This window comes from Epinephelus lanceolatus, chromosome 13, assembly GCF_041903045.1.
Source record: "Epinephelus lanceolatus isolate andai-2023 chromosome 13, ASM4190304v1, whole genome shotgun sequence".
NCBI classification, from domain to species: domain Eukaryota; kingdom Metazoa; phylum Chordata; class Actinopteri; order Perciformes; family Serranidae; genus Epinephelus; species Epinephelus lanceolatus.
The window spans coordinates 31,311,288-31,338,047 of record NC_135746.1 but is presented as its reverse complement, the minus strand read 5'-3'; the positions used below and the strand labels follow the sequence as shown (position 1 = coordinate 31,338,047).

The 26,760-nt window shown below is 39.8% G+C and overlaps 1 protein-coding gene and 1 long non-coding RNA gene across 2 annotated transcripts; one reads left to right on the top strand and one right to left on the bottom strand.

Annotated features, from left to right (window-relative positions):
* Window positions 1-436: 436 nt before the first annotated feature.
* On the top strand, window positions 437-8,148 carry pex3 (peroxisomal biogenesis factor 3). Its single transcript, XM_033649368.2, has 12 exons — window positions 437-649; window positions 2,281-2,412; window positions 2,557-2,638; window positions 2,787-2,830; window positions 3,443-3,564; window positions 4,079-4,145; window positions 4,283-4,337; window positions 4,490-4,628; window positions 4,720-4,790; window positions 4,876-4,998; window positions 5,090-5,186; window positions 5,851-8,148. Exons 1-12 carry the CDS (start codon window positions 577-579, stop codon window positions 5,932-5,934), a joined length of 1,089 nt encoding a protein of 362 aa, XP_033505259.1. The 5' UTR covers window positions 437-576; the 3' UTR covers window positions 5,935-8,148.
* An 11,274-nt stretch (window positions 8,149-19,422) lies between these two features.
* LOC144466556 (uncharacterized) lies at window positions 19,423-25,903 on the bottom strand. Its single transcript, XR_013493168.1, has 3 exons — window positions 24,240-25,903; window positions 23,165-23,264; window positions 19,423-21,434 (listed from the first exon to the last, which is right to left on the bottom strand). It is a non-coding gene; the product is annotated as an uncharacterized LOC144466556 (long non-coding RNA).
* Window positions 25,904-26,760: the final 857 nt, after the last annotated feature.

The window sequence follows — 26,760 nt, the reverse complement described above, 5'->3', positions numbered from 1 at the left end:
GTTGCAAGTCACAATTTTTGAACAACAAAATTTAAATTGTCCTTATCAAAAATGTTTAAAAAAAGAAAAGAATGTCCAAATAAATAAATGGCTATCAGATTTTTTTTTTTATAATGTCAAATATTAATATAAGGATGGGTCCAAAAAGAAAAGTGGGAGGCTTTGATGTGGGACCTGTCTACTCATATTCTCTTTTCTTGCTGTTGTGCTTGTTCAGTTATGGTTAGATTATGACAACAAAAGTCTGTTATTATAATCTCATAACTATATAACACAAATATCTGGTGATTCCCTTTATAAACAGCAGTCTGTCTTCGGTTTTATCACATGTAATAGTTGTGACACACTAAACACTCATCTCATCTTTTATTTTGAAATCAAAAACCAGAAGTCATATTGTTTACTCCGCCTACCTTGACCGGCATACTTTGGCACGTTTGACAGTTAGCATGTTAGCAGAGAGTTGCTAACTATCCGAAGTCCTCAGAAAAAATGTCCGTAAACTAGTTTTAGCGCAGAGCTAAAAGTACAAAGTGTTCTTGGAGTTGTAGTTTGTGAACCTCTCAGTCTCCGAGGATGTTTTCATCTGTCTGGAATTTTGTTAAACGCCACAAAAGGAAATTTATTTTCACCGGAGCTTTAGTTGGAGGTAACTGGTGTTCATGTTAGCTTCAGAGCTAGCTAGTAACTTCAGCAACACGCCTGGCTGCACTGAAAAAGCCTCATATATTACATTTTATTACTTACAGGTTGACTTCATGCTTTTAAAAACATGTTACAAAAGCTTTTAAGAATCGAGCAGTGTGTATTTGCAGTTCGGCATATATATTATTCTCTATCAAGCAGCATCATTGCCAACATGAAGGTGCTGTTCCCAAACAACCAGCCAGGTGTAACGTTACTTTAATGGAGAATAATTACGGTACGACCAGACGACAAAAGTTGCACACCGCGTGTAAATTATTTCAATGAGCGTATTTCATTAGTTGTATTTGTAAATGAATGAGACATCCTTAAATTGCCAGAAAATATAATGAAGTTTGGTGTGACGTTACATTCATGGGAACAGCTCTCATGGATGCTACATGTTAGCATGTTAACTTAATGCTAAGCTCCTTGATGACCAGTAAGTACCTGCAATCAATCTCATTTGGCCTTGTAGTAACTGCAGGTTGGTTAATCAGGTTGTCTTATAAGACTGTCTAATTATATTGTAATAACTTGGTGACAGTTAATTAAGTACCTGCACCTGATGCATTTAGGGACCATTATACTTTGTAGTTTTGTTATATAACAATAAGGTGTTGCAAGGGGAATGATTTCTAGCTTTAACTGTGAAACACATGACAATTCATCAAAAGTTTTGCCATTTATTTATAAAGTGGAAGCATTTGCTTGGGTTTCATGGCTAAACAAAAAAAGAGAAACATGTAAGAACTGCTTTTTCCTTGCATGACATTGATCAAATTTAAATATGCAGTTAAAAACTATAGGGGAGACCGGGGATGGTTGTGACAGTTTCAACATTCCTGTCTGTATCTTGGAGCTGTTTTAAGCCAGTGTGTTCAAAATGTGATACAAGCTAGTTACACGTGTGTGCTATTAAATCGCGTAGCTGTTATCTCTGTAACACAAACACAAAATGCATGGTATGGTTTCACACACAAGGAGTGAGCTGTTGCAATTCACCCATAGTTCGGGTTAGTTGTAACACAGGCTGTGGGTGAAATGTAACATTATGAAATAAGGATTATGACAGAAACTGTTGATATTTAAGGTTTTTCATCAAACTACTTAACTACGTTTTGGACATAATTGATGTGTGTGAGCCAAGTATCCTATCTAAAATTTTGCTTAGGCTAGGTTGTTACTTTTTTTCACTTCTTGAAGCTAACCCAGACCCTTGTAACCATGAACTAGCTTACCTCACAGCTAACAGCTAAAATATTAGCACTTACAACTTGCGTGAAAGATGTCTACAAAGACATGTAATAAACATGATTTCAGTTTGATAAATGTCACTTCCTCACATGAACAATAAGGACGAAACCAAGCATGTGCACAGTGAGTCAGGTGATTTTTAGCTTGTTTCTGGTTGGAGAAGTGTTACAACCATCCCCAGTATCCCCTATACTGTTGGCAGCATCTGTTTCAAAATATACGTCTATGCTTTAGCCAGGGCAAATTGCTGGTGACCCTACAAACAGTTCAGACTCCTCATGAAGTATGCCTGATGTTGGTTGACAGTAATTTCCCTTCTTATTTGTTGCTGATCCCCAGGAGTGTACTTCCTGGGTAAATATGCCCAGAAGAAGATCAGGGACATCCAGGAAAGGGAGGCTACAGAGTACATTGCTCAGGCCAGACGACAGTTCCACTTTGAAAGCAACCAGAGGACCTGCAACATGACCGGTGATGATGTCACACGTCTTCCTGAATAATAATCCCTTAGAAATGCTTTTTTTTCCTTTTTTTTCTCAGAAATGGAAAATTAAGAGTTTGTCTTATGCAACACATACATGTTTTGTACTTCACTGTGCTGTATGTGTGTTGCAGTGCTGTCCATGCTGCCTCCACTGAGAGAAGCCATCATCAATCAGCTGAATTCAGAAAGCCTCACTGCAATGCTCAAGGCCAAGTAAGTAGATCTGCCTTTTAGGACATCAAACAATTCCTAATCCACCTACATACACAGTTCTACACATTCTTATATGTGAGTTGCAGTCTTGATGATGTAAAAAACAAAATTATGATGTTGCTTTTTCTTTTTTCACATCGTCTCACAGACCAGCCAATAAACTGGAAATCTGGGAAGACTTAAAGATCATCAGTAAGTTCTGTTCTTCACATTAGTCATCACTAAACCATCCTACACACTCTTTAATGTCGCACAGTTCTAATAAATTACTTGTAAATAATCCCATAAAATACTTTGATGCTCAAAAACTAGGGATATCCGATCGTCAGATTGGGTATCGGCTCAAATCATATTATTTTTACAAAATCGGTATCGGTAATAAAAGGTCGGAGGAATCAAAACAGCAAAAATGGCCAGGTTTTTCATCTATGTTGTTCATTGTTGCCTCCGCTTTCCAATGTATAAAGATATAGGCCTATTTTGTTTGTTGAAGACAAGAAGAATTTGTTTACATTTTGTGCTGCTGAACCACCGTAAGCTTTTTGGATACTATTTAAATAAAAAACAAACCTTATGGGACAACTTGGATGCATTTTTTTTTCTTTCTTACTGCTTTGCAAAGTATCGGATCGGACTCGGTTTCAAAATAAAGGACTCAGTATCGGATCAGATGCAAAAAAAAATGTGATCGGGACATCCCTATCAAAAACCTAAGAATTGTCAACTTATTTTTTGGGGGGGGCGGGGGGGGGTTCAACATCCGGTATTTGGTTCTTAATGTCTGAAACGTATTTTCTTGTTCAGGTTTCACCCGCACCATTGTAGCAGTGTACAGCACCTGCATGTTGGTAGTTCTGCTGAGAGTCCAGCTGAACATCATAGGAGGTTACCTGTACCTGGACAACTCCGTGGGCAAGAACACAACGGTGAGGAACACAATATTCACAAGCTTCTTTCACAGCACTGTTTCTGAAATTTGCATTATTAGTTACCAGTAGAAACTGCTGACATTTTTTTGTTTATGCAAATATTTGACATCAGAGTTCTGCTGCTGGAACCAGTCGATGGTGCTCTAGTCAGAGCAACAGATTATTCCAGTTTGTTAGTTGAGTCTCACACTAAAATCCGCAGTTTCAGACTGTTTTATAATTGGGTCATTCCCTCCACATGAAAGCTTGTTACATACAACTTTTGAAAGTAGTTACCTGGTGCTTAGTGTCCTGATGGAACTGTAAACCACAACTCTGAAAGAGTTGTTTAGAGTTGGGCTTAACGTAGAATATTTGACACAGAAAATCTCACTGAGATTTGTTGGCAGTGCTGTGATTTTAGAAGAACAACATACCAGAAAGGAAAATCTGAAAACAACCATTACCACACAACAAAGCCAGGGGAAATTATTTTAGGTTGATTTACCTATGTTCTTTTTTTTTCTGTCAGACTCCTCTGGCTCCCCCAGATGTCCAGCAGCAGTACCTGTCCAGTATCCAACATCTACTGGGAGACGGTAGGATGAACATTTGCACCCACATCAAAATCTCATAAGAGCACAATATTGTTCAACCATGTTCATCCTTGTTTTTGTCAGTCTGTCAGCACAGTCTTAACATTTGTCTGTCTGTCTGTCTGTCTGTCTGTCTCCAGGTTTGACAGAGTTGATGACAGTAGTGAAGAAAGCTGTACAGAACTCACTGGGAGGGTGAGAATCTATGACTGATAATTTGCACATTATGTTTTTGGTTCATCATGAATAATGCTCATTAGATCATTTTACAATGATGTTTCTGTGGTCTGAATCAGAAAACGTCATCATTTGTGCTTAATAAGTGACTTAAAATCATTTATTTCCAGCATCTCTCTGAAGCAGAGCCTGTCCGTGCTGGAGCTGGAGCAGCAGCTGAGCTGGATCAGAGCGGAGGTGGAGGCTGGCTCTAATCGGCCGATGTCCTGGTACATGCTGGCTGATGATGAGAATGCGCTCGCTGACCAGGTAGCTACACTCAGTATGATGAGTATGATACGCAGCAGTAATAACAGATAAGCATCTGGGTGCTTATCACATTCTCTTCTCCTCTGTGCAGGCATGTGGGTTGACAGAAAGCGATCTTGTGACCATTAGATTGTTAAATGAGACAAGAGACATGTTGGACAGGTAAACACCACACCTGTGTTTTTGTTTGTACGCCTGACTGTAGCAGTGTGTGTTTTGTGACTGATGTGTGTGTTTGTGTCTCCAGTCCGGACTTCACCACTGTCCTCAATGCCAGTTTCAACCGAGGTTTCTCTCGTCTTCTTGACAACCTGGCCGAGTTCTTCCGCCCGCCGCCCTTTGACTCCGCCCTCAGCTCTGCACCTGACAGGTCAGCTGTTTGACTGAAAATAATGTTTTTTGTTCGGTCAGAAGAACCACCAATAGTGTAATTGATTGTTGCTTTGTTTCTGTCCGTCCAGTCTGTCTGCAGTCAGTCTGCCGCTGGCGAAGATCATCCCCATCATCAACGGTCAGATCAACACCATCTGCAGCGAGACTCCCAGCCACTTTGTCCAGGTGAACCCAGGCTTTAGTCGACACTCAGCCAAACATATTTTAAAGCCAAGTACACTTTTTGTGAATGATCAACTAATCAGTCTGACACCAACATTTAGATAAACATATCCCAACTGCTGACACAAACAGGCTGCACTTGTGTGGTGTGTTTGACCACACAGATTGGCTCAATTACAAAACAAAGTCCACACGCTGTTTGCCTTTTGTTTGTCTTTTTCTTTAATGTTTGTTAAGTGATAATCAAACAGATGTTCCACGATGATCAATATACGCAGCTCTCATCAAACTATAACTGTGAATTTGTTATCAATGTACAATCTGACAGTAATTGGGGATCAGTTTAATGTTTGTAAAAGAAATGACAAAATACCAGTTTCATTTTAAAGAGTGTTTTAATTTAAGTGTTTGAAAAACAGATATCTTTTCCATCTGCGCTTATGGGCTGTTTATTAACACTGACTGCCTCAAACCTCTATACTTGTTTGGTAGCAACTGCCAGGTACCAAAAGCTGGCATCGAACATCTCGTCAGATCGTTATCTTCTTTACTTATTCTTTGACCAGACAGAGTTTGATGAAGATCACATTTTGTCCATTTTTAAACTGTATTTCATTAGAACAGACTTCTCTGTCAGTGTCTCTAACTTTGTGTCCGTCTCTCTCAGGACTTGCTGATGAACGACCAGGTGAAGGAGTTTGCTGCCAACGTGTATGAGACCTTCAGCACCCCACAGGAGCTGCAGAAATAACCAACCAAGCATCAGGAGAACAAGGAGGGGAAATGAAGAGGAAGAGGGATTAAAACATAAGAGTGATTAAAGCCCTGGACTAGTCGTCCCTCCTTCCTTTCTGTGAGACACTTTTCTCCTCCAAATCCAGACTTTTCACTCTGTGATGGTGAGGATTCATCGGAGAAATGTCCATGACAAAGCAGGACAGGGAGTGCCTGTGTTCCCTCTGTGAACAGAGCCTTTATGGATTACTGTACTGGTGGAAGAAGACGAGACTCGCACTGAGTTTGTAGTCACAGCAGAGCCTGTGGTTAACTCTAGGACCACTGCATCTTGGGAATTGGAGTCTTATTTAACCCGGTAAGGTGGTTTTATTTACCTGAAGAAATGAGAATCTCGCTAAGACTGTGAAAAAGAGGTGAAGGATCGGTCACAACTGTTTTTTTTTTTTAAACAAGATGACACTGAAACATTGTCGGTTCATCATGTTGATGTAACAGATTTTAGGATGATTTCCCCTTTTCTATCAGCAGTGGTGAGTGGCTTACGTCTGTTCTTGTTTCCAGCTTCGGTCTGCACCTTGGCTGTGCGTCAAAAGAAGTTTTTTCCATAACTCAATCCAGGTGGTAGAGGGATTTGTTGGACGGATTTTTTTGTGCTAATCAGTGTTTTTTATTTAACCATTTTTCTTGTCATTGTGGAGGAAATCTGCAGCATACTGCAGCATATTGAGATATTACAACTTTTAAAAATATGATAATCAAAGAGTGAGAAAAGGATGATTAAAATGTCGTATTAGAACAGCCAGTGGCATTGAGTAATACCAAATTAAAAATGAAGTCAGAGGTGTGTGACAAAAAATAGGACACGCACGCTTAAAAATGTATGGAGCATTTAATGCAGTGTCTTAATCGCAATTTCCTGATGTAGTTCCATTTTTATCCACAAGGTGTAGCTGTTCTTTAGCGAATGTGAGAATCCCTCTGCATCGCCCTCCTTCCCTTTATATGTAGGGCTTCATTCCAGCGATGTTTCTCCTGTTTTTAAGTCAGATAAAAGTAAGATCAATTTGCTAGTCATGATTCTGTCCTTGACAGCATTTGTATTACATCATGGTTTACATTTTAAATTACTCATAGCATCTAACGCTGTAATGGCCACAATCACTTTGTATTTTTCTCATCAATGGTAAATTATGTTGTTTTGTAATGACATCTGAGTTTTTCCACTCGTTCCTTTCTGGTTTACACTTTGTATGTGTGTTACTCTTGAAAAGTTGAATTGATTTTAGAGTCTCCTCTGTGGAAATTACAGAACTGTTATCCAAAGCCAAGCAATCTGGGATGCTTATAAATTTCCCACGGGGTCCAAATTCTGCTCCTCTCGACTCTGACTCTTCCCGCTCCTGATTAGCGACTCAAATCAGGTGTGTTCGGCCAAACGAGAGCTCGTGAGCACACCTGATTCAGCTGGTCACGTGAGATGAGTAGAGCAGGGAGAGGTGGACATAAGCAGCACCTGATACACTACTTATATCAACCCTTTACTTCGATTACAGACAACTGACGTCACCCAGGTAACTATAGTCACAGTAAAAATGCCCTTCAGAGCATTACTTCATTACCCCTATTTGAAATACTACTTAAGCTCTGATTTGCCCCACCTCAGTGCCACACAGGTTGGGTTAGCTGCATATAGAGATTATGAAAAGATCATTTATCCTCCTGCAACTGACAGCTCATTCATCTACCCATCATAAGACAAAATGATTTGTCTATATGTGTCAGTCAGCCTGTGCTATATCTGTTTAGGTGATGAGTTCAGCCATGTTGCTAGGAAGGAAAAACAACTATTAGCTCCTAAAATCTGCTGATTGGTCCTACAAGTCTGATGATAAATGAATAGAGCAAGGTAAATATTAAATAATTCAATACGTGGAGAGAAAAGTGACCTCCTCCACCACCTTCAAGTTTACCTGCGGATGATTATTTGTTCAGAGCAGGTGTGCACGTTCAACCTGTCAGATTTCTGTTAGTCTCCCTCTCAGGAGATGATGAAACGTCAGATGACAGTAAGTTAGTCTAACGGACTCCTGGATAACATAATAAACCAGTCAGGTGAGAATGTAAATCTCTGTAATCAATGACGTTATGCCTTTTGAAGCATAATGTCCTAAATGACAGCTAAAATGTATGTTTGTAGCAATTTATTAAAGAGATAATAAATGTAAAATGTGATTTAATATACATTTTGTGTTTCCTTGCTCTGTGCTCTGGGCTTTTAAACAATTCAAAACTTTTGTTATGTGTCAGGGTTTACTTGGAAGCTTCAAGCTAGTTATCAAACAGATTACAGGAAATGATTGTGTCAGCAGGGAGCGCCACAGTGCAGCAGGAAACAGTTTCATGTGATAAGAACCACCTGAATGGAAAATACTGGTCTTGGAAAATTATCACTGCATTGTCAGAGTGCCGACTCATAAGACATCATCAGTTGACCACTGATTACTGAATTTAGGAAAGAAATTTTCCAAATTGGAAATATACTCAAAGGCAACCTGGGTGTGACTTCCAAAGACAATCATTGTTTTCCATCCTGGTCTTTATGGAGAAGATTAAGAGACTAATATGACATCTCCAGTTGCACTCTAAGAAAACTGACTCACTCTAGTTTATTGGGTTATGAAACGGACTTTCCAAACGTGCAGTTAAAAAGGACATGTTTGGGAAAGTTTACACATAGATTGATCAAACAGATTTGTCTCAATCAAGGTCATGGAAGGGTCAAAAACAAGAACATCGCCTGCTAGAAAGCTGAGGTGAGCCTTGTGAGTGCTCTTGAATTTCCTTTGTGAAAAGGGTTTTATTTTGTGGATGAATTTTCCAGCGTCAACGTCAGGTGTCAAACTTCGACTTTGGAATGACACCGTTAACTAAACTGCAAATTGTCTAATATTTACCAAATATCTTTCTGGAGCTCATCGTTAAAGACACTATTTACATTATTCCCAGTTGTGAGTACTCCATTTCCTTTTTGCATTGCATTGTGGGAGATTAATGCCCATCATGATACTAAATATTTTCACTTTTCCTACACACAAAACCTGCTTAGAATTTGGGATTTCCTAGCAGCTCTGTGAGCTTTGAGCGAAAGGCTAACATGCTGATGTTTAGCAGTTGTGTTTCCCTTGTTCACCATTTTAGTTTAATCTGTTAGGGTGCTTATATATGCTGATTAACACCAGACACAGTGTAGAGCTGAGGCTAATAGTAATGTCATTATGTTGACCTGATGATGGCGCTAAATGAAAAGTCAGGAGATCACCAAATTACTTCATTGCCTCCCAAGTGAAATGTGAATGTCTGCACCAAATTTCATGGTTGTCAATCCAATAGTTGACTTGACTCAAAACCTCAAATGTCAGCCTTATGTGTTTTGAAGTTCACCGTCACAGTCCAAACTCTTAACTTCAGCATAATGAAACGTGTTATTTAACACTGTGTCAGCCTTTGAGGGAACTTCCTGGTGATAGTCTTGGAAACACTTTACTGTACAGGCTGACGCCTGAATGCATCACTAATTTTGGTCTCAGTGAGGTTAATTTTAGGGAGGAGGAAGGACATTGAGGAGTATCAGTGTGAGAGTTGGGTCATCTGAAGGACACGTCTTCACATACTTTGTTATGTTTCAGCTTCATTGTTCAAAGGATTGATTCATCAGACACATGAATTCTGGACCTGCAGTTACTGACCCTTCCCAACAAGCATTTTTTGGTTTAAAAAACGTCTAATAGCCGTCTACATGAAGACCTGACGTCTAGGCTAAATCACGGCTGAATTTGGGCTGTCAGTGAAAATTTGGTAGACGTCTAATCATAGCCAAAGTGTAGACATCATCAATTATACGGCTATGTAGAGACCATGTCCAAAAAATGGAGATAAACATATTTAAATTACTGTTGACTCTCCATACGTGATTGAATATCATACTGCACGCCATCTGCAATGGCGAAAATTACATTTAATCAAAATTAAATCGGCTAGATTTGGGTTACATGTAGCTAGACTAAATTGGAGCTAAATATAGCCAATACGTTTAAATGACAACTATTGCTTGCTGGGTTCTGTCTGGTTAAACTACACTGTTTGCTTAAAATATAACAAACATATGTTACCTAACTATGCACTTATTTGATTATTTTCATACTCAAAGTTGCCTTAATTCTGCCCTTTAATTGATGTATGTGGCATTCATGTACTGAATGTTTTCTGTTTGACACACATGAAAAATCCCCTTATTTTTCTTGAAGTCAATATATTCCACATATTCCCTCTCTGACCTTGAATCAACAGGAATTGCCAGTGACAAACTGTTCTCGGTGAAACTTTTGAGAAGCCATTGGCGAAAGCTCTTATCAGAATGAAAGTGCAAACAGTGGAAAAAGCCGGCAGACAAAATATCAGCAGCACCAAAACAAAAAGATGTTGCACACACAAGTTCAAGGGTCATAACACCAATTGATCATCAGCTTTACTGATTTATCATATTTCAGACAAATACCTGTGACACTCAGGAATTTGAATTTGAAAAAATGTATGTCAAAAACAATTCATTTAAACTCTGTGTGTGTGTGTGTGTGTGTGTGTGTGTACTTGTACAGCTATCTTTGTGAGAACCATTGACCGTTTTAGGCCATGACATTGAGGACATTTTTGGAAAGTGAGGACATATTGACCAGTTCATACCTTCAGACAGATGTTCAAAGGCCTGTTTGAGGGTTCAGACTTGAATTGAAGGTTCTGGTTAAGAGGAATTAGGTTAAAAGAGGGGTAGTCTACATGCTGAGGGTGTAGCTTGTGGTGCACAGGCACAGATAAAATATTAGGGGTAGTGTTTTGGGTTAGGCATGTAGTTGTGGTGGTTAAGGTCTGGGTAAGGGGCAAGGGAATTATTAATCATTATCTCAATGAGTATCCCCTCAAATGTAATTGGACACAAAGTGACATTCATTTTTTTTCCTGGTTGAGCGTGACTCAAAAGATGACCTCATCTTCTCTACTGATCCCCTTTGACGTTTTTCCTTATAAGGAGCGAAGATGATGTGTTTTTATTCCCCGTAGTGGGTGAGTGGATGAAATGGTTAAAAGAATGAATTGCTACATTACACTGAACTGAGGTGCTGCCGTGTGTTGTCAGAAGGACATGTTTGGCACAAAGCCCCTGCCACAGAATAAAGGACAATAAATATACCCATACCTTAATAGTCAAACAACAGTAAAAGATGTTGCACTTTGCCATGAAATAGGGAGTTAGATTAGTCAGATTACATCAGGTTATATTAGAACTGTACTATTTGATACAGTTTTAACCAAACTTTGAACAAGAAACGTAATGAAAAAGTTAAAACATCAAAACAAGATTTTTATGTTTGCATTTTACTATGTAATCTGTTGTTAAAGTCATCTTTTATGTTTTATGTTTACTCTAATGCTCAACTTCATCAAAAAGTCTGAACCCCCTAAAATGTAATGTTTTGCCTCGTGGGGACCTGCTTTTGTCCCCACAATGGAGTTGAGTCTCCACAAGGGTCCTTATGTGAGTTTCTAAACAGACTTTGTGAGGACCTTTGTTGAAATAATCCAGTCTACAGCCTCTTAATCTGAAATCTTAACCCTTAACCTAAACCTCATTCTAACCCTAACCCAAAAACCATGTCCTCATAAAATCAAATGGTTTACCTTGTGGGGACCTGTTTTTTGTCCCCACCAGAGAGTTGAGTCCCACAAAGTAGTTTAATCCCTATGTGAGTTTGTGAACAGACTTTGTGAGGACCCATGTTGAAATACTCCATTATCCAGCCTCTTAATCTAAAATCTTAACCATTAACCTAAACCTCATTCTAACCCTAACCCCAAAACCAAATCCAAACCCCCTACAATGCAATACTTTACCTTGTGGGGACCTGTTTTTTGTCCAAACTAAAAGCTTAACATTTAACCTAAACCTCATTCTAACCCTAACCCAAAAACCATGTCCTCATAAAATCCAGTGGTTTACCTTGTGGGGACCTGTTTTTTGTCCCCACAAGAGAGTTGAGTCCCCACAAAGTAGCTTAATCTCTATGTGAGTTTGTGAACAGACTTTATGAGGACCCATGTTGAAACACTCCATTATCCAGCCTCTTAATCTTAATCCTTAACCTAAACCTCATTCTAACCCTAACCCCAAAACCAAGTCCGAACCCCCTAACATGCAATAGTTTACCTTGTGGGGACCTGTTTCTTTTGTCCCCACAAGGGAGTTCAGTCCCTACAACGGAGCTAATTCGTGATGTGTTTGTGAACAGACTTTGTGTGGACCCCATCAATGCTCCAGCCTCTTAAATTAAAAGCTTAACCCTTAACCAGATCTCCATCCTAACCCTAACCCAAAAACATGTCCTAACCCCCTAAGACAGCCCCTTGCAAAACAAAATGTCCTCACTTTCCAAAGAAGTCCTTACTGACGAGAACACAGTGACACACTTTGTCTGGCAGATGGTTAAGAAATTGCCACATGATGAAAAATGCCATGTGGTCTGCAACACTGTGAGTGTGAGTGATGTGTTTGACCTCCAGTAATTTTTCCTTAGAGTTGCAACACAGAGCTGCCAGTCAGCTGCAACCTCACCACCTCATGACCTGCTCTGCTCAATCTGACAACACTCCTCTGCTGATTGTCTGATACGTGTCACCATGCCCATCGTGCTGACGAAATAATTTTTTGCATCCCAAAATAGAAGTGGAGCCCCACATAAACAAGCTGAATCATGCGGAGAGGCAGAATGGAGGCTTTGTTCTATAAAAAAAGGCCTTTATTTGCTGAGTAACTGTGTGTGGTGAGGCAGTTTCCATCAAAGCACTGCTGGGCAGAGTTCCGTTCAACACTGCAAAAACAGGTTCAGCTCATATTAGCCTGCACCAGATGACTACGTGTCACAGTTTGAACTTTTGTTGTAGCGTTGTTTGTTGTTGCTCCAGTGAGTTATCGTCTTTGCCCGGTTTGTGGCAGAGAGCTGGAAATCCCCCTGTTGTTGAGCTAGAAGTCTGAGCCGCTGATGTTTTTTAACCCTGTCTGGCTGCATGATGCAGATCACGTCTCAGCAACTGACCCAAATTGCAAAAGTAGGAAATAAATATGAGACTGGAACAGGTACATGCTGTTTGTCAGTGAGTTTGGAAAAACATGTCATGCTGCACAGATATGTTGAAATTTTGCTGAAATTGTTATTCATCTTTATAAGCTGTTCTGATGTTAAGGAAACAGGAAATAGTTTCTTGCTGCACAGTCTTCTCAAGTTTCAAAATGTTTTTAGCCAAAAAAAAAATAGACATGAACAAAGCAGATTCTGACAGTTAATGAAAACTGATGGTATTGTTTGGCAATATAGCGGTAAATGTGTTTATTTCTCAGTCAAAAAGTAAACCACAAATGTTTGTGATACTAACCCTCAGCCCATAAAAAAAGTTGGACTGCCCACTGTTTCAACTGTCCAAAACTCCAAAGCCCCATTAGTCCCTGATCACACAGAAAGCAATTTAGCAGCTGGAGACACTTTTCTGTAATCGTTTTCAATGAGAATGAAGGTTTTCGCTTGTGTTTCTGCTCTCTAGGCACCTGGCGTTCTTGCTGGAGCGCTCTAAACTCCTCGAGTGGAGAAAACTTCAACTCAGAGCAGAAAAGCGCCCGGATCATCTCTTTTTTTGTCATCTTTTTTTCCCCCATTGTCCAATCAGTGGATTTGAGAGGCGGGCCCTCTTTGACGGTCATTTCAGTAAACAATGGAGGAGAAACTGGTTGTAGTGGTTGCTGTATACCCAGAGCTATACTGCCCGACTATAGACAGTAGGTTGTCAAACTGCCTCGGAGTCTTCCTAACTGTACATTCACACCAACAGCAACCAGAGCGTCCAAAACGGTGGAAGTCATTCATTTTCAATGAGAGCCCGGCGACTTGGGCACTTGGGCGACCTGGTTGTCAGCCGCCCGTCTTGGGTGACCGGAGCGGTCTGGAGAGGAGTTAAAACTCATTTAACTTTATGGTAATGAGCTCTGACGTGGTTTTGCAACAACCAATTGGAATGCTGACGTGCTTCAGTGAAGCAGGTCCCAGAGAACAAGCCATGTAACTTTGGTTCCTATAGCACACTTGTTCCGACAATGGGTGACTGGAGAAGTTGATTACTTGCGTTCGCGCCCATTCAGTCCTTTATAAAGTGTCACTGTTCAGTTACAGAGACCAAAATAAAAAGAATGAGGCTTGGGACCCTGTCACGGAGGTAGTTGGTTGGTCTGGTGAGTTTTAAAGTGTGTAATGTCAGTAATAGAGGAGAGAATTGTAGGCTAATGTTGAGACGTAGCATGCAAGTCTTCCTTGCTTGGTTTGAATGGGATGACAAACGTTTTCTGTTTTCATTGACCAAACATAACTTTCTATAGGCCAACTATGAGCTTCTTGACTGGACAACAGCAAGCAGCAACTACGCTGCTTTCAAGCCAGTAGTCTGCTTTGTATCTCCTTTAAATTGACAAGCACGATCGAACGTTCAATGATTCACGTGATGAGTGACTAGAGCAAATATTTTTGACAGTCGTGCTTCTTGGGCGTCCTTGCCTCTTTGGAAGCTCCTGGTTTGAACCTTGAAAAAGGTAGATTGATCATACAGGACAATAAACAACGATAAAAAGTTGCAGCAAGCATTTTTTCCTCATGGCATTCAATTAAAAAAAAGGCAGTGCGGTGCGCCAAAAGCAAACACTTATTGATGCTAAATTTATCTCCAAAAATAGGCCTACACACTCCCTGCAGATAGACAACCCAATGGCAAGCAAAATTGTTCACATTGTACCTTTCTGTGAACCATGGATACCCAACAGTGCTGGGGTGAAGGTGCGGTTGGGTTTCGGCGCAAAAAAAAAAGGTCATGGTTAGGAAAAATCAGGTTTTGGCTTAAAACATCCAAGTTTGGTTGCACAGTAGCTGCTAAAAAGCAAGGCCAGGTTGGTGAAAAACACTTGGGTGTGGTGGCTGGGAAATACCATGAAAGGTTGGTAAAAACACACAGGATCAGAGGCTTAAATAGTACTGGGAATTGCCCTAAAGGGAAGGTAAAAACATCCAGGAGGGGTGGCTTAAATGCCACTGGGGAACTAAAACTAACTGCAGGGAGTGTGTATTTTCAGAAAAATGGGACTTTGGTAAAAGGGGCATTTGCTTTTGTTTTAATGGGCAGTTGGAGAAATGGGCTTTTGTTCCAGTGGGTCATTTTTTGGACGAATGGGGCTTCAGAAATTTGGGTATTGGAACAATGGCATGGCACCAGGAAAGAAAGAAAGAGAAACAAAGAAAGAAAGAAAGAAAGAACAATTCAATTTAATCCTCTTTTAACTTTCACACAGGAGAGAAGTTACTAATAGATACAATCAATTGACTTAATAAATCATAGTCAGTATGTGATTTGACCCGAGATCCTATCCAAGTTAAACGTGACTGTGAAATGAGTCACATTCACTATCCCGTAACCCACATGGACCATAGTAGCTGTATCGGCATTACCACTAAATAAATTAACTCTTTATCTGTGTATGATGATTTTTACTTGTTAGATCTTAAACAAATTGTCCCACCCCCTCAGGTTTTCAGCAGTTGTGATGTAGGAAGACAACAAAAGCAGCAAAGACTTATTTTCAAGTTCAAAACAATACTTGAAGGTGTGATTGATTTATATCTGAAACTTGCGAAGGCGGAAAAGAAAATTCTCATGATTCATAAATAAGATTATGTAGTTCCAGTTAAATCATCAATACAGCAAATAATCACCTTATCTTGTCAAGTGTTGTGGTAAACCCGTGATTTACAGAGTTACAACATCCTTTGTAATAACATGCTTACACAAGATGCAAGGTACTGGCTCAAACAAAGCACACAAGCAAGATCAGCTCCCTTTATTGATCTCATTATGTGTCATTCATTGTGTTTCATTTTGTTTTCTGCAACTCACAATGAAGAAATAAATGTCTGTTTGTCTTCCAACAAGTCCAGCGAGAAAATATATTTGTACATGCACTCTAGAATGACACTGGGAGTGTTTTCTGATCTGACGCCGCCTATAAACTGTTTCTGGCAGCATTTTTTATGTAGTGCTTTTATCCAAAGTGCTTTGCAATTGTGCCCCTCATTCACTCATTCACACACACTGATGGCAGCAAGGTACCCTGCAAGGTCCTGGCCCGACCATCTTGAGGAATTTGAGGTTCAGTGTTCTGCTAAAGGACATTTCAACATGTGAACATGAGGAGCTGGAATCCCACCACCAACCCTGCGATCAGTAGACAACCGGCTCTACTTGCTGAGCCATTTAGCCGCCCTGCTGTTGAAAAATAAATCTGTTTTATGATGTGACAATGCTATGGTTAGGTTTGGTTAGGTTCAGGGAAAGACCATGGTTTGGGTTAAAATAAGTACTTTCTTAAGCGTAGGGGACCTCTGTTGTCATGGTTACAATGATAAACAAGTGGTTAAGGTTAGGTAACGATCGTGGTCATGCTTTGAAGAAAGAAAAAAAAAACAGCATTGGATTTGGCAGTTTGAAACAGCTGTCACCGGTGTCCAATATTTTCCATCCATCCACCTAGCTTAGTCCTTAAAGGGACAGTTCACCCCCAAATCAAAAAGCATATTCTTCCTCTTACCTGTAGTGTTATTTATCTGTCTAGATTGTTTTGGTGTGAGTTGCAGAGTGTTGGAGCTATCAGCCATAAATATGTCTGCCTTCTCTCCAATATAATAGAACTAGATGGCACTCGGCTCGTGGTGCTCAAAGCATTAAAAAATACACTTCAAAATCTAAACATCAGTGTCTCTTTCCAGAAATCATGACCCAGTTACTCAATATAATCCACAGACCTTGTTGTGTTGGAACTATTTTCTTTCTACCGAGCTACACCTGCCAACTGTATCACTGCCCAGAAGGAAGTGTGCATTTACCCATGCAGGAGAGGCTCATGCTGGTGACAGCACAAGATGTAAATAGTAGATGCACGCTTCCTTCTGCGTAGTGATATGGAGAGAAGATAGACATTTCTATGGCCAGTATCTTTAACACTTGGCATCTCACAACAAAACCATCAAGACTGATAAATAGCACTACAGTGAAGAGAAAAGTTATGTACTTACTGATTTTGGGGTGAACCGTCCCTTTAAAGCTGACTTAGTTGCTGTAATAATTACTGGGCCAATAAAAGGCTATGTCACTTAAACGTAGCCATATGTGGAAGGGCACTTGCTGAAACAGCTGATGCTGTTGGTCTTCTCAGTCTCCAATTTTCTTACCAACAATACGGCACTATTTTTGGTCCTCAGAGTTGTAATAAAGAAGCCCACTGTATTAGTTTGAGTAGTGTTTATTGTGTACTGGAGAGGTGCAGGTAGTAGCAGAGTAACAGAAAAAGTAATTCTTGATGCTGTTGTAGTAGCAGTAGGTACAGAAGGTGCTTTAGCAGCAGTAGTGGGAGTAGCTGTAGCAATATAATGAGCAGTACTACTTGTGATAATAGTAAAAGAAATGATAATAGAGATTGTCAGTTATAAAGTTTGATATCATTACATACAACATCTAACTATAGAGCAACTGCCAAAAAAAGCAGAACAATACATTTCAAATCTCTGCCTGTCTCTACAACCAAGGAAATCTGCCGAACAAAGCTTCAATTCCTCCTTGTGAAACCTGCTGAGTGACAAGATGACTAAGGTCATGTGATCTCTGAGCTGGCTTCACGTTTTTATCTAATCACTGTTGTACGTGGCCTATAGTCAGGCTTTAAAATTTTCCCTTCAGTGGGACATTTCCTACTGAGAGTGGAGGATCTGTGGTGATAATATCAGGTGTGTCCTAAACTTTTCCACCACTATCACAGTGACTCAGCAGGTTTAACCTTTATGTACGTTCCAGGTATTCAGGTTTGATCAAGTTCATGAGCCATGATGAGGAATTCATGTACAAACAAATTTTACCACAAAGAATCATAGGATTATCTCAAATTAATTTTACAGTATACAAGCCAAGAGGGCAGTGCCACCGGAAGTGCTTGGAACTAGCTGCACCTTTACCAGCTGTGATAGACCCATGGATGTATTAATAATTAAAATCAAGTGATACAATATATATTACCTTGAAACTGGTCATTCTACATAATGAGTACTTTTACTTTTGGTAACTACTTTAAAGGCGCTGTATGTAAGAATGTGGCCAAAATGGTTCCTGCACTCAAATTCAAAATACTGCCGCGAGTTGTGTCCGCCTCCCCTATAGATTCGAGGTTGCTGGACAGCGGCACGCTGGAGACTGATTTGTTTGCCTACGGGCGGCTGCCGTGGCAGGGCTGCGTCGCCACGTCCTTGATCTTCGGTTTTCCAGCGGACCGTTCGAGCAAGTCCGGCTTCTCTGCTGCTAACGCTGCTGCCGGGATACAGCTGAGGAGACTGCTAATGCTATGTACTGGGACACTGTTAATGCTGCTTGCCGTGCTGCTGTAGCTCAGTCGTAACTTTAACTGATACTGAGACTCTACTGACTATGTAACTGGTAGACGGCGGTGGGTGGCGCAACAGGCCAAAACACAAATTCAAAACATAAAAATGATTTGCGGACCGTAAAATATTTTTTTAAATGCAAATATTCTGGCTGTACTATTGTTGTTGGTGAGATCAGTATGTTATATAAACATTATTCCTTAGTCTCTGTGACATGATGATTTTACAACTATTTGCTTTAGATTTCTTACATATAGCTCCTTTAAGTGTAGCTATTTGATGCCAATACTATTGTACTTCAGTAAGGATTTTAGCTTATAACACAGCACACTGTGGTATTGCTACTTTTAGGGTGCCTTTAGACCTAGAATTCACTTGCTTTGGTCCGAATCAGGGACTAATTTTGTTACAAAGTTGTATAATTGCCTAGAGTTGGTTTGTGTTCTCGCAGCAGCATCTAAAATGCCTGCGCAAGAAAGCTGCTCTTGATTGGTCAGAATTTCCTTGTAGGAAAAATCCAGGAAGTAAACAAAACTTTGAAGAAGAGTACACTTGAAAGATAAATGCGACACTTTCATGTCACAGTGAAGGGACAACTACGCAGGTTGATTTTAGCGCTGGTCATCGTGTACTATATTGCTGTCATTGTTCACTTAAGGCAAACCATACAGTTTGAAAATGAGGCGCAGCTTCAACCAGAAAACAATTTTTTAATGCGTTGGACGCACCGGAGGATGGACTGGAGGGAGGGCACTATGCTCCCATGACAATGCTGTTCTGTCACAATTGGTCGGGACGGCATCATCAGAGGTCACTGCCACATGAGCACAGTGCGGAGCGACAGTGCCAGTGCCAACAAAGCTAATATTTGACAAATATATCCACTATTAAGCACTATTCGGGTGGGATTAGTTTTACATGGGCATGTGGGGTAATTTACCAGAGGACGTCGGTAATATTAATGGCCAATTCGCATACCTAAAGCAATCAGAAGTTCCGTGCCTCGGACAAGTGCTTGCGACCTTCTTTTGGTTTTGAATCATGTTCGTCGTAGGCCCACAGTACCTGAGGTTTCACACAGACTTGTCTGACTGTGAAGTGCAAAACTGAGTGCTTCTTCAAGAGCCTCCATGCTTGAAAATCCGCGAAAAACCACTTGTAAACAGGATACGACGAAATATCTACACACATATTTACTGCTGGTCTATTCGCACAGGATTAGTATTATCTGAGGTAATTTTCCGGGACCGTTTTATAGAAGGTAAAAGTCGTGGTAATCTTTACTGATATTGTGTGGTAATGATTACTGACATGGCACATTGGGACGTGACTAAAATCTCTGGTAATTATTACTTTACCCCACGTACCTATGTAAAACTAATCCCGTCCGAACAGGGCTTTAGACAACAGAATGTTCATTGGGACTAGGCATGTTAAAATTCATAGACATTAAAGGTAAAGACAGTGTGAGGAAAATACTGTAGATGAAAAAAAATTTGTACCTCAAAAATAATTACACAACATTTTTGTCTGTTCCGACAGTTACTATGTCAGATTAGACGATTGTGGAGTCGTACAACTGAGCCATGACTTGGCAGACAGACATTACAAAAGCCCTGCCACTATTTTTTAAATTTGATTGCTTTATATCCTCCATTATGAAGAAATAACATTCTTTGCTAACTTGATGCTAATGGCAGTACTCACCGGATTGATTAAGTGCCTCTGCTGTTTGACGCCATCATTTTTCCCTTTTTACTCTGTGTGGTAACGTCCCTAGAGGAAATATTAAAAAGGCTGGGGTGTTGGTGTCATACAGTTGTCTATGGCAGAAGATTGTTCTGTATTCTATTGGTCAAAGTGACAGCTGTGATGGGAACAGTCGTGAATGACAAAACGAAAATAAAACATGTTAGACTTTCTGTTGGAAAGTCATGAGGTTTGGTGTTGTCTACTATGACACACTACACAAGATAAAATGATTGATTATCACGTATGACACTCATTGTCGTTCACGATCCAAGCCTACACCGTACAATGCTGCATGTATAATGGGGCTGATATTGTGTAGTGTGAAACCAGCATAAGAGATATTAGTTTGTCCTTTGGCAGGCAGAGAGGGATCATAACAGACTATGTGCATAATGAGTTTCATGGTTTTGTCTCATTTCTAATTGTTGCAGTGTAAGATGTTACTATTGGCCCTGGTCTCCCCTACTGCTAAAACTACAAATGCCAGCTCATACAGTATGCTACCTTTGGCACTTTAATCTCTACTCATGCTTTGAAGAATTCAAAAATCTATTTATCTTCCAGACTAGGCCAGGAAAAGAGAGAGAAAAACGGGTGAAACTTAATAATCGGTGTGGGAACTGAGCCAGCCGTTCAGATTGCTGTTCGTAGTATCAACAAAAAGCTGATACAGACACACTGCGTGACAGGTGAACAGTAGCCATGTTTTAATCTGACACGGTCTCTCTGGTTTTGAATTGCTTTTACATTGGTGACTCACAACTACTGGCAATGATTCATCCACACTGAGATCATCCTGTTCTCTTTTATTTTTCTCTCTACTCTCACTTTACCTTTTTTTTTCTTTCTTTCTTTCTTTCTTTCTTTATTTATTTCCCCTCTTGTGTGTAAGGCAGTCTGTCCTTCCCTTTCTCTAGAAGCCTCTGAGCTTCGTCATGTGCCGTAATGGTAGTAAGGGCAGGCTCAGGGCAAGAGTGTGTGTGTGTGTGTGTGTATGAGTGTGTCTACATTATTGATTCCCTCTGAGGCAGTAATCTGTGCGCTGAAATGTGATTGGCTGCGTGCTGTCAGGCCTCATTACCTGATAATCCAAGCCGCCTCTGATTGGATGACCTCAGATCCCTTGTTAGGAATTCATGATGCAGGCTGAGGTCACACTGCTGATCAAGGAGGTGATGTCATCTCACCTGAGCTCCTTGATTGGTCCAAAGTGACCCACAGAGATGTACAACAGAGAGAGGCAGATAGATGTAAACACTCAATTTAAAATATAAAGTTACAAAATGAGCTGGTGTGAGATGTAATGAGGGAAGATGACATGACATGACATGACATTCATTAGGTGAAATGAAGAGCTCAATTTAAACACAGTTAAGTGAAATAAACAAGACTCAAAGCTGAAATGATGACATAAGAAGGTCAGATGACATGAAATTGTACAAGGCACGATCAAATGTCATATATGATGACCCTAACCCTGAAATGCAGAATTGAAACATGGTCTTAAGACTAAAACAGTAGGGGCAGCTGTGGCTCAGAGAGAGAGCTGGTTGTCCACCTATCAAAATTTTGGCAGTTCAGTCCTCAGCTCCTCCAGTTCGCATGTCAAAGTATCCTTAAGCAAGATACTGAACTCCAAGTTTCTACCGATGGCTGTTCCATCAGTGCATGAGAGCATGTGAATGGTCCCTGAGTAGCAGGTGGCATCATGTATGGTGGCTTCGGGCACCAGTGCTTAAATGGGTGAATGTGACATGTATTGTAAAAAGCACTTTGAGTGGTCGTAACCACCATTCCATTTACCATTCAAATAAAATTAGATGATAACTGAATGTAAATTGGTGAAAGTTTATTTACATCAGTGATATCATCACATTATATGACATTAATATGGCAGATGCGTTAGTCCACAGTGAGCCGTGATGAGTTAATGTCCAAACAAATAAAATTTTACCGCGAAGGATCATGACATCATCTCAGGTTTAATACCAGTATTCTCAAAGTTATTGTTATTGCTTTTATTACTACTTGTACTACAGCTATCACCATAAGTAGTACTCCAGCGGCAGCCTCTGAAGCTGAAAAATGAAGCCAATACACAAGTGCCAAAAACTGCAGTTCCTTGAATGGCCTCTTGAGGCTGGCTCCATAGAACCTCATGTTAAACTGCCAAACTTCACAGCAGAAATAAACATTTTCAGCCTGGTACAAAAAACAGTTTTGGTCTCTATAGCTAATGTCAACATTCAAGACAGCTGTACAGGACTTGATTTTTATATAACTCACTTGTCTAGATTTTATTAAGGCTTAAAGTTCAGCATACTTAAGGGCAGGCCACTGTGAGTGACAGGCTGTCTGCTGATAGTGTCTCTCTAGTGTACTCTGCTACTACTTGTACTTCTGTAATCATTACAACACAATAAAACTGCTTTGTACTAATACATGCTCTATTACAACTACTACAGATATTTCTGATGCAACTACTGCAGCTGTATTACTATTTTTGTCCACTTCTTTTACAAATACTACTGCTGCTTTTATTGCAATGGCTACTACTGATGAACCACTTCTAATACTAGCTTTGCTGCCACTACAACTTCTACTATAACTAATGCAACTGTTACTTTAAGTAAAGAAAATAATCAGCTATAGTTGGTACTGCTATTGTTGTCAAACTAAAGCTATGACTTGACAACAACTGAATATAGGCTGAAGTTGGTATTCAGTGTCTTGCTCGAGGATACCTCAGAATGTGGACAGGAGAGGTTGGGTCTAAAAATCCCCAAACCTTTATTAAAGGTACAGTATGCAGGATTTAGAGGCAACTAATGGTGAGGTTGCAGAGCTCAAACTTCTCCCATTTATCAAGTGTGTAGGAGAGCTATGATAGTCAACATGGAAATGGAACAATGGGAAAGGCCTTACACAGAGCCAGTGTTTGGTTTGTCTGCTCTGCGCTACTGTAGAAACATAGCGGACTCCGTGGAAGAGGCCCTGCTCCATATGTAGATGTGACAGTCTCAATCTAAGGTAAGAAAAACACAGTGATTATTAGTTTCAGGTAATTAATGAAAAATAGTTATGAATATAGTATTTCTGCAAATAGATCCCAGTAAATCAGGGGTCAGCAACCTTTACTATCAAAAGAGCCATTTTGGGCCAAAACAAAATGGCACAAATTTGTGTCTTGTAGCAACACAGTCTATTTAATCTAAATTTGCCTATAAACAGTCCTAATAGGTCCAAATGAGCATTCATTAATATGTTTTTCAACAAAGTAGCGACTCTGCAGTGGGCTATATATGATTATTTGGTACTTAAACTTTGCAATGTTAGTGGTGAAAGCAAACAAATCTGTCCACTCACTGTGAAATTCTCTGTTTTCCTAGGAGATGTTTTCTTTATCAGAGTTGGAATCAATGGCTAACATCACTAAGGAGACTCAAGTTTAGCCATCGCTAGTGAGAGGCGGCAAATTTCAGGAAAAGGCGCCAGGCTGTAGGCGTATGACGCCCATAGTTGACGAGATGTTATAGGCTACACATTTATACAACTGGAAAATTAACATCTATTTTTTTCATCTAATTTTTTGTCAAAGCCACAAGGAGCCATGGGAGAAGGGCTAAAGAGCTGCAGGTGGCAGGTTGCCTACCATTGGCCTAGATCCACTGGATCCTTAATAGATGACATGATCTACCTTGTGAGCAAAGACAGGAGGAAAAGTTACCTGTTGAATGCTGTTGAGGAGGTTTTCCATCTTTAACTCAAATGCCACAGATTTATAAGACAACAAACGACTGTTACTAAATACTGAGAGTGTTGAACTGAGATTGCACTGATTGAGGTGAGAATTCATAAGCCATGACAAAACAATAAACAACATGACAGTGTGAAATAACCTGAAATGTGTTGAAATGACTCACAGTCACATGAAGAGAGCTGCTGTGAAATGATGTAATGAAACCAGGTTAAGAACAATGTAAAGCAGGTCACATGTTACCTTTCTCTGCAGCCTGAGATCTGCTATGTCATGTAGGGCTTGTGAGCGAAAGAGAAATGACAAAAACACAATGACACTGCTGGGAAAGTATGTACTCTAACAAACATGCTGAGTCATGATTAGCAGAGCGATACAGAGCGTATCAAGCGAGAAAAGGGCTGGCGTGCGTGTGTGTGTGTGTGTGTGTGTGTGTGTGTGTGTGTGTGTGTCATCTGATATCAAGACTGGAATCAGGGAACAGTTTGACTTGCACAGAAATTAGTAGAAGTTCAAGGTTAAATTTTAACTTTAATGATGAAACAGCAGCGTCAGAGGAAAGAGGTGTGATTCCTCCTTGAATTAGTTTTTGTAGCTGCTCACATTTGACGTCACTGGGGTGCTAAGATTAAAGTTTATGTGAAATATAAACCTTTAATGGAAATGTTACGTAAGATTTTCATATTTTGAGGTCTCAAACTTGAGTTTTAATGTCATTTTCTCCACTATTTTTGCTCTGCTTTTCTAGTAGACACAAATATAAAAGTATGAATATACAATATGCAGATGCTAATATTAGCCAGTAGCCCAGAAATGTCATCTATGACTACGAGTCTATTTACACAGTAACACATCTCCCTACTTATTAATGTCGACACAGTGATGTAATGTCTTTTTACATCACGGCTGTACACCTCTTGTGTGAGACAAATAAAGATCAGTAGTGTTTTGACGTCACTGATACTTAAAACAGGGTGTGCAAGTGTGTGTGTGTCTGTGTGTGTGTCGCAGCTGCCAAGGCCATATAACCCAGTTTACACACGACCTAAAAATAACAGCAGAGCAACAGAGGATGTGACGCCATGTCGAGCCCAGAGAAATCCTGGGAATCCTGGGACACATCCCATTTAGTGTTTCCTTTAAGGATCCTTTGCTTCTGTTTATGTCTTCTCTTAGTGTAGATGTAAAAGAACTGAGTGAGCATTATTAATGACAGAAAGGGAGACAGATGTTAGTTGGACTTGGAAGCAGTGGTGATTTTTGACATTTTAAAGTCACTTAATATGTTTTTTGTGTGACCTTTATGTCCACTCAGAACTTCTGTCTTGTAATATAGCACTTTAGAGAGATAAATAAGAATAATACTGTCTGTAGTAACAGTACACAAAAAGGGAAATCAATAGAATTGACTTGCACTTGATGAATACTGGCTCAGCAATATCTACTCATTCTTGGGGTTCTTATAAAAATCATGCAGCATAATCACAAAGTTTTTTTATATAATACTTTTATATGATAATATATCAAACATATAAAATGCAAAACATTGAACAGAACATTGAAACCACACAAAAATAAAAGTATAAATACCTAAAAACAAAACAAAAAGCAAGGAAAACAAAAGTACAGACTACAGGTGGATAAAGGGAAACACAGGATCTTACAGAATGGAACACAGCCCAGGCTCCAATTTCCCTTCCCTCCCCCTTTCCCTCTTTCTAAGACACTCCCTCTGTGTGTGTCACACACCCGCCCGTCTGTCTGTCTGTTCCAGAGGTGGAAGTCTGTAGGGCGTGAAGGTGTTGTCACCAGGGCAACAGCCATGTAAACATAAACAGGGGTTAGTGGAGCAGAGAGAGAGAGAAAGAAATGGAGCGCTACCCTAAAGCCTCAGTCAGGGATCCACTTACACACATTAACAATGAATGAGCAGGGTCAGCTGGCAGGGGATTCATGGAAAATCTGTTTCTCTTTAAGTTTTATGTTGTGTATCAATAGTATGTTCTTTATGAATACCTTTTTGTTGGATGTTTGCTACTCATGTCAGGACTTGTGTTTCAAAAGGCAGGTAAATCAGTTCATCTTTTGTAACATCAACAATAATCAGTTTATGTTTATTTATTTCAAAGGTCACTGAGGTCATATACTTGGTATGTTTTTCTGAGAATGTTTTTTCAACTTTAATATTAACACTTGCACATTTCTAGGCCATAAATAAAAGACAAATAAATACAGAAATTCTGGCATAATGAAGAGGGCTGAGAAACAGAATTTAGACCTTTATTTACATTTTTAAAAGTTGATGCTTTATTTTACTGGTCTGTAATTCCCTAATAATTTTCTTGGAATTTTCCTGGAAACAACTTTAATTTGGTACTAATTATAGGGAATTTTTGTGTCAGCCTGCTTTGCATAGTCAACCTGGTCTTGCTTTAAAGTCGTCAAATACTGACACTTATGCAGAATTTATACTTCTGCATCGAATTAACGCCGTACCTATGGCGTAGGCTCTGCGTTGACATAGAGCCTGCGCTGTACCCTACGCTGTAGCCTGACTTGCGCCTCCCCAGAAATGTAACTACACATCACGGCGATGCAGACCTGCTGTCTATTTCTGTAAACTGAAACCATTTCCCTCAGTTGAAACAAAGCTTTTATTTACTTTTATTTCACAGAAGAAACAATAAATTGTGAAGACAATAAAGCCTCACAATAACAGCATTCTAAGTCTTGTGTGTGATTTATCCTTTGAGGATTTATACTT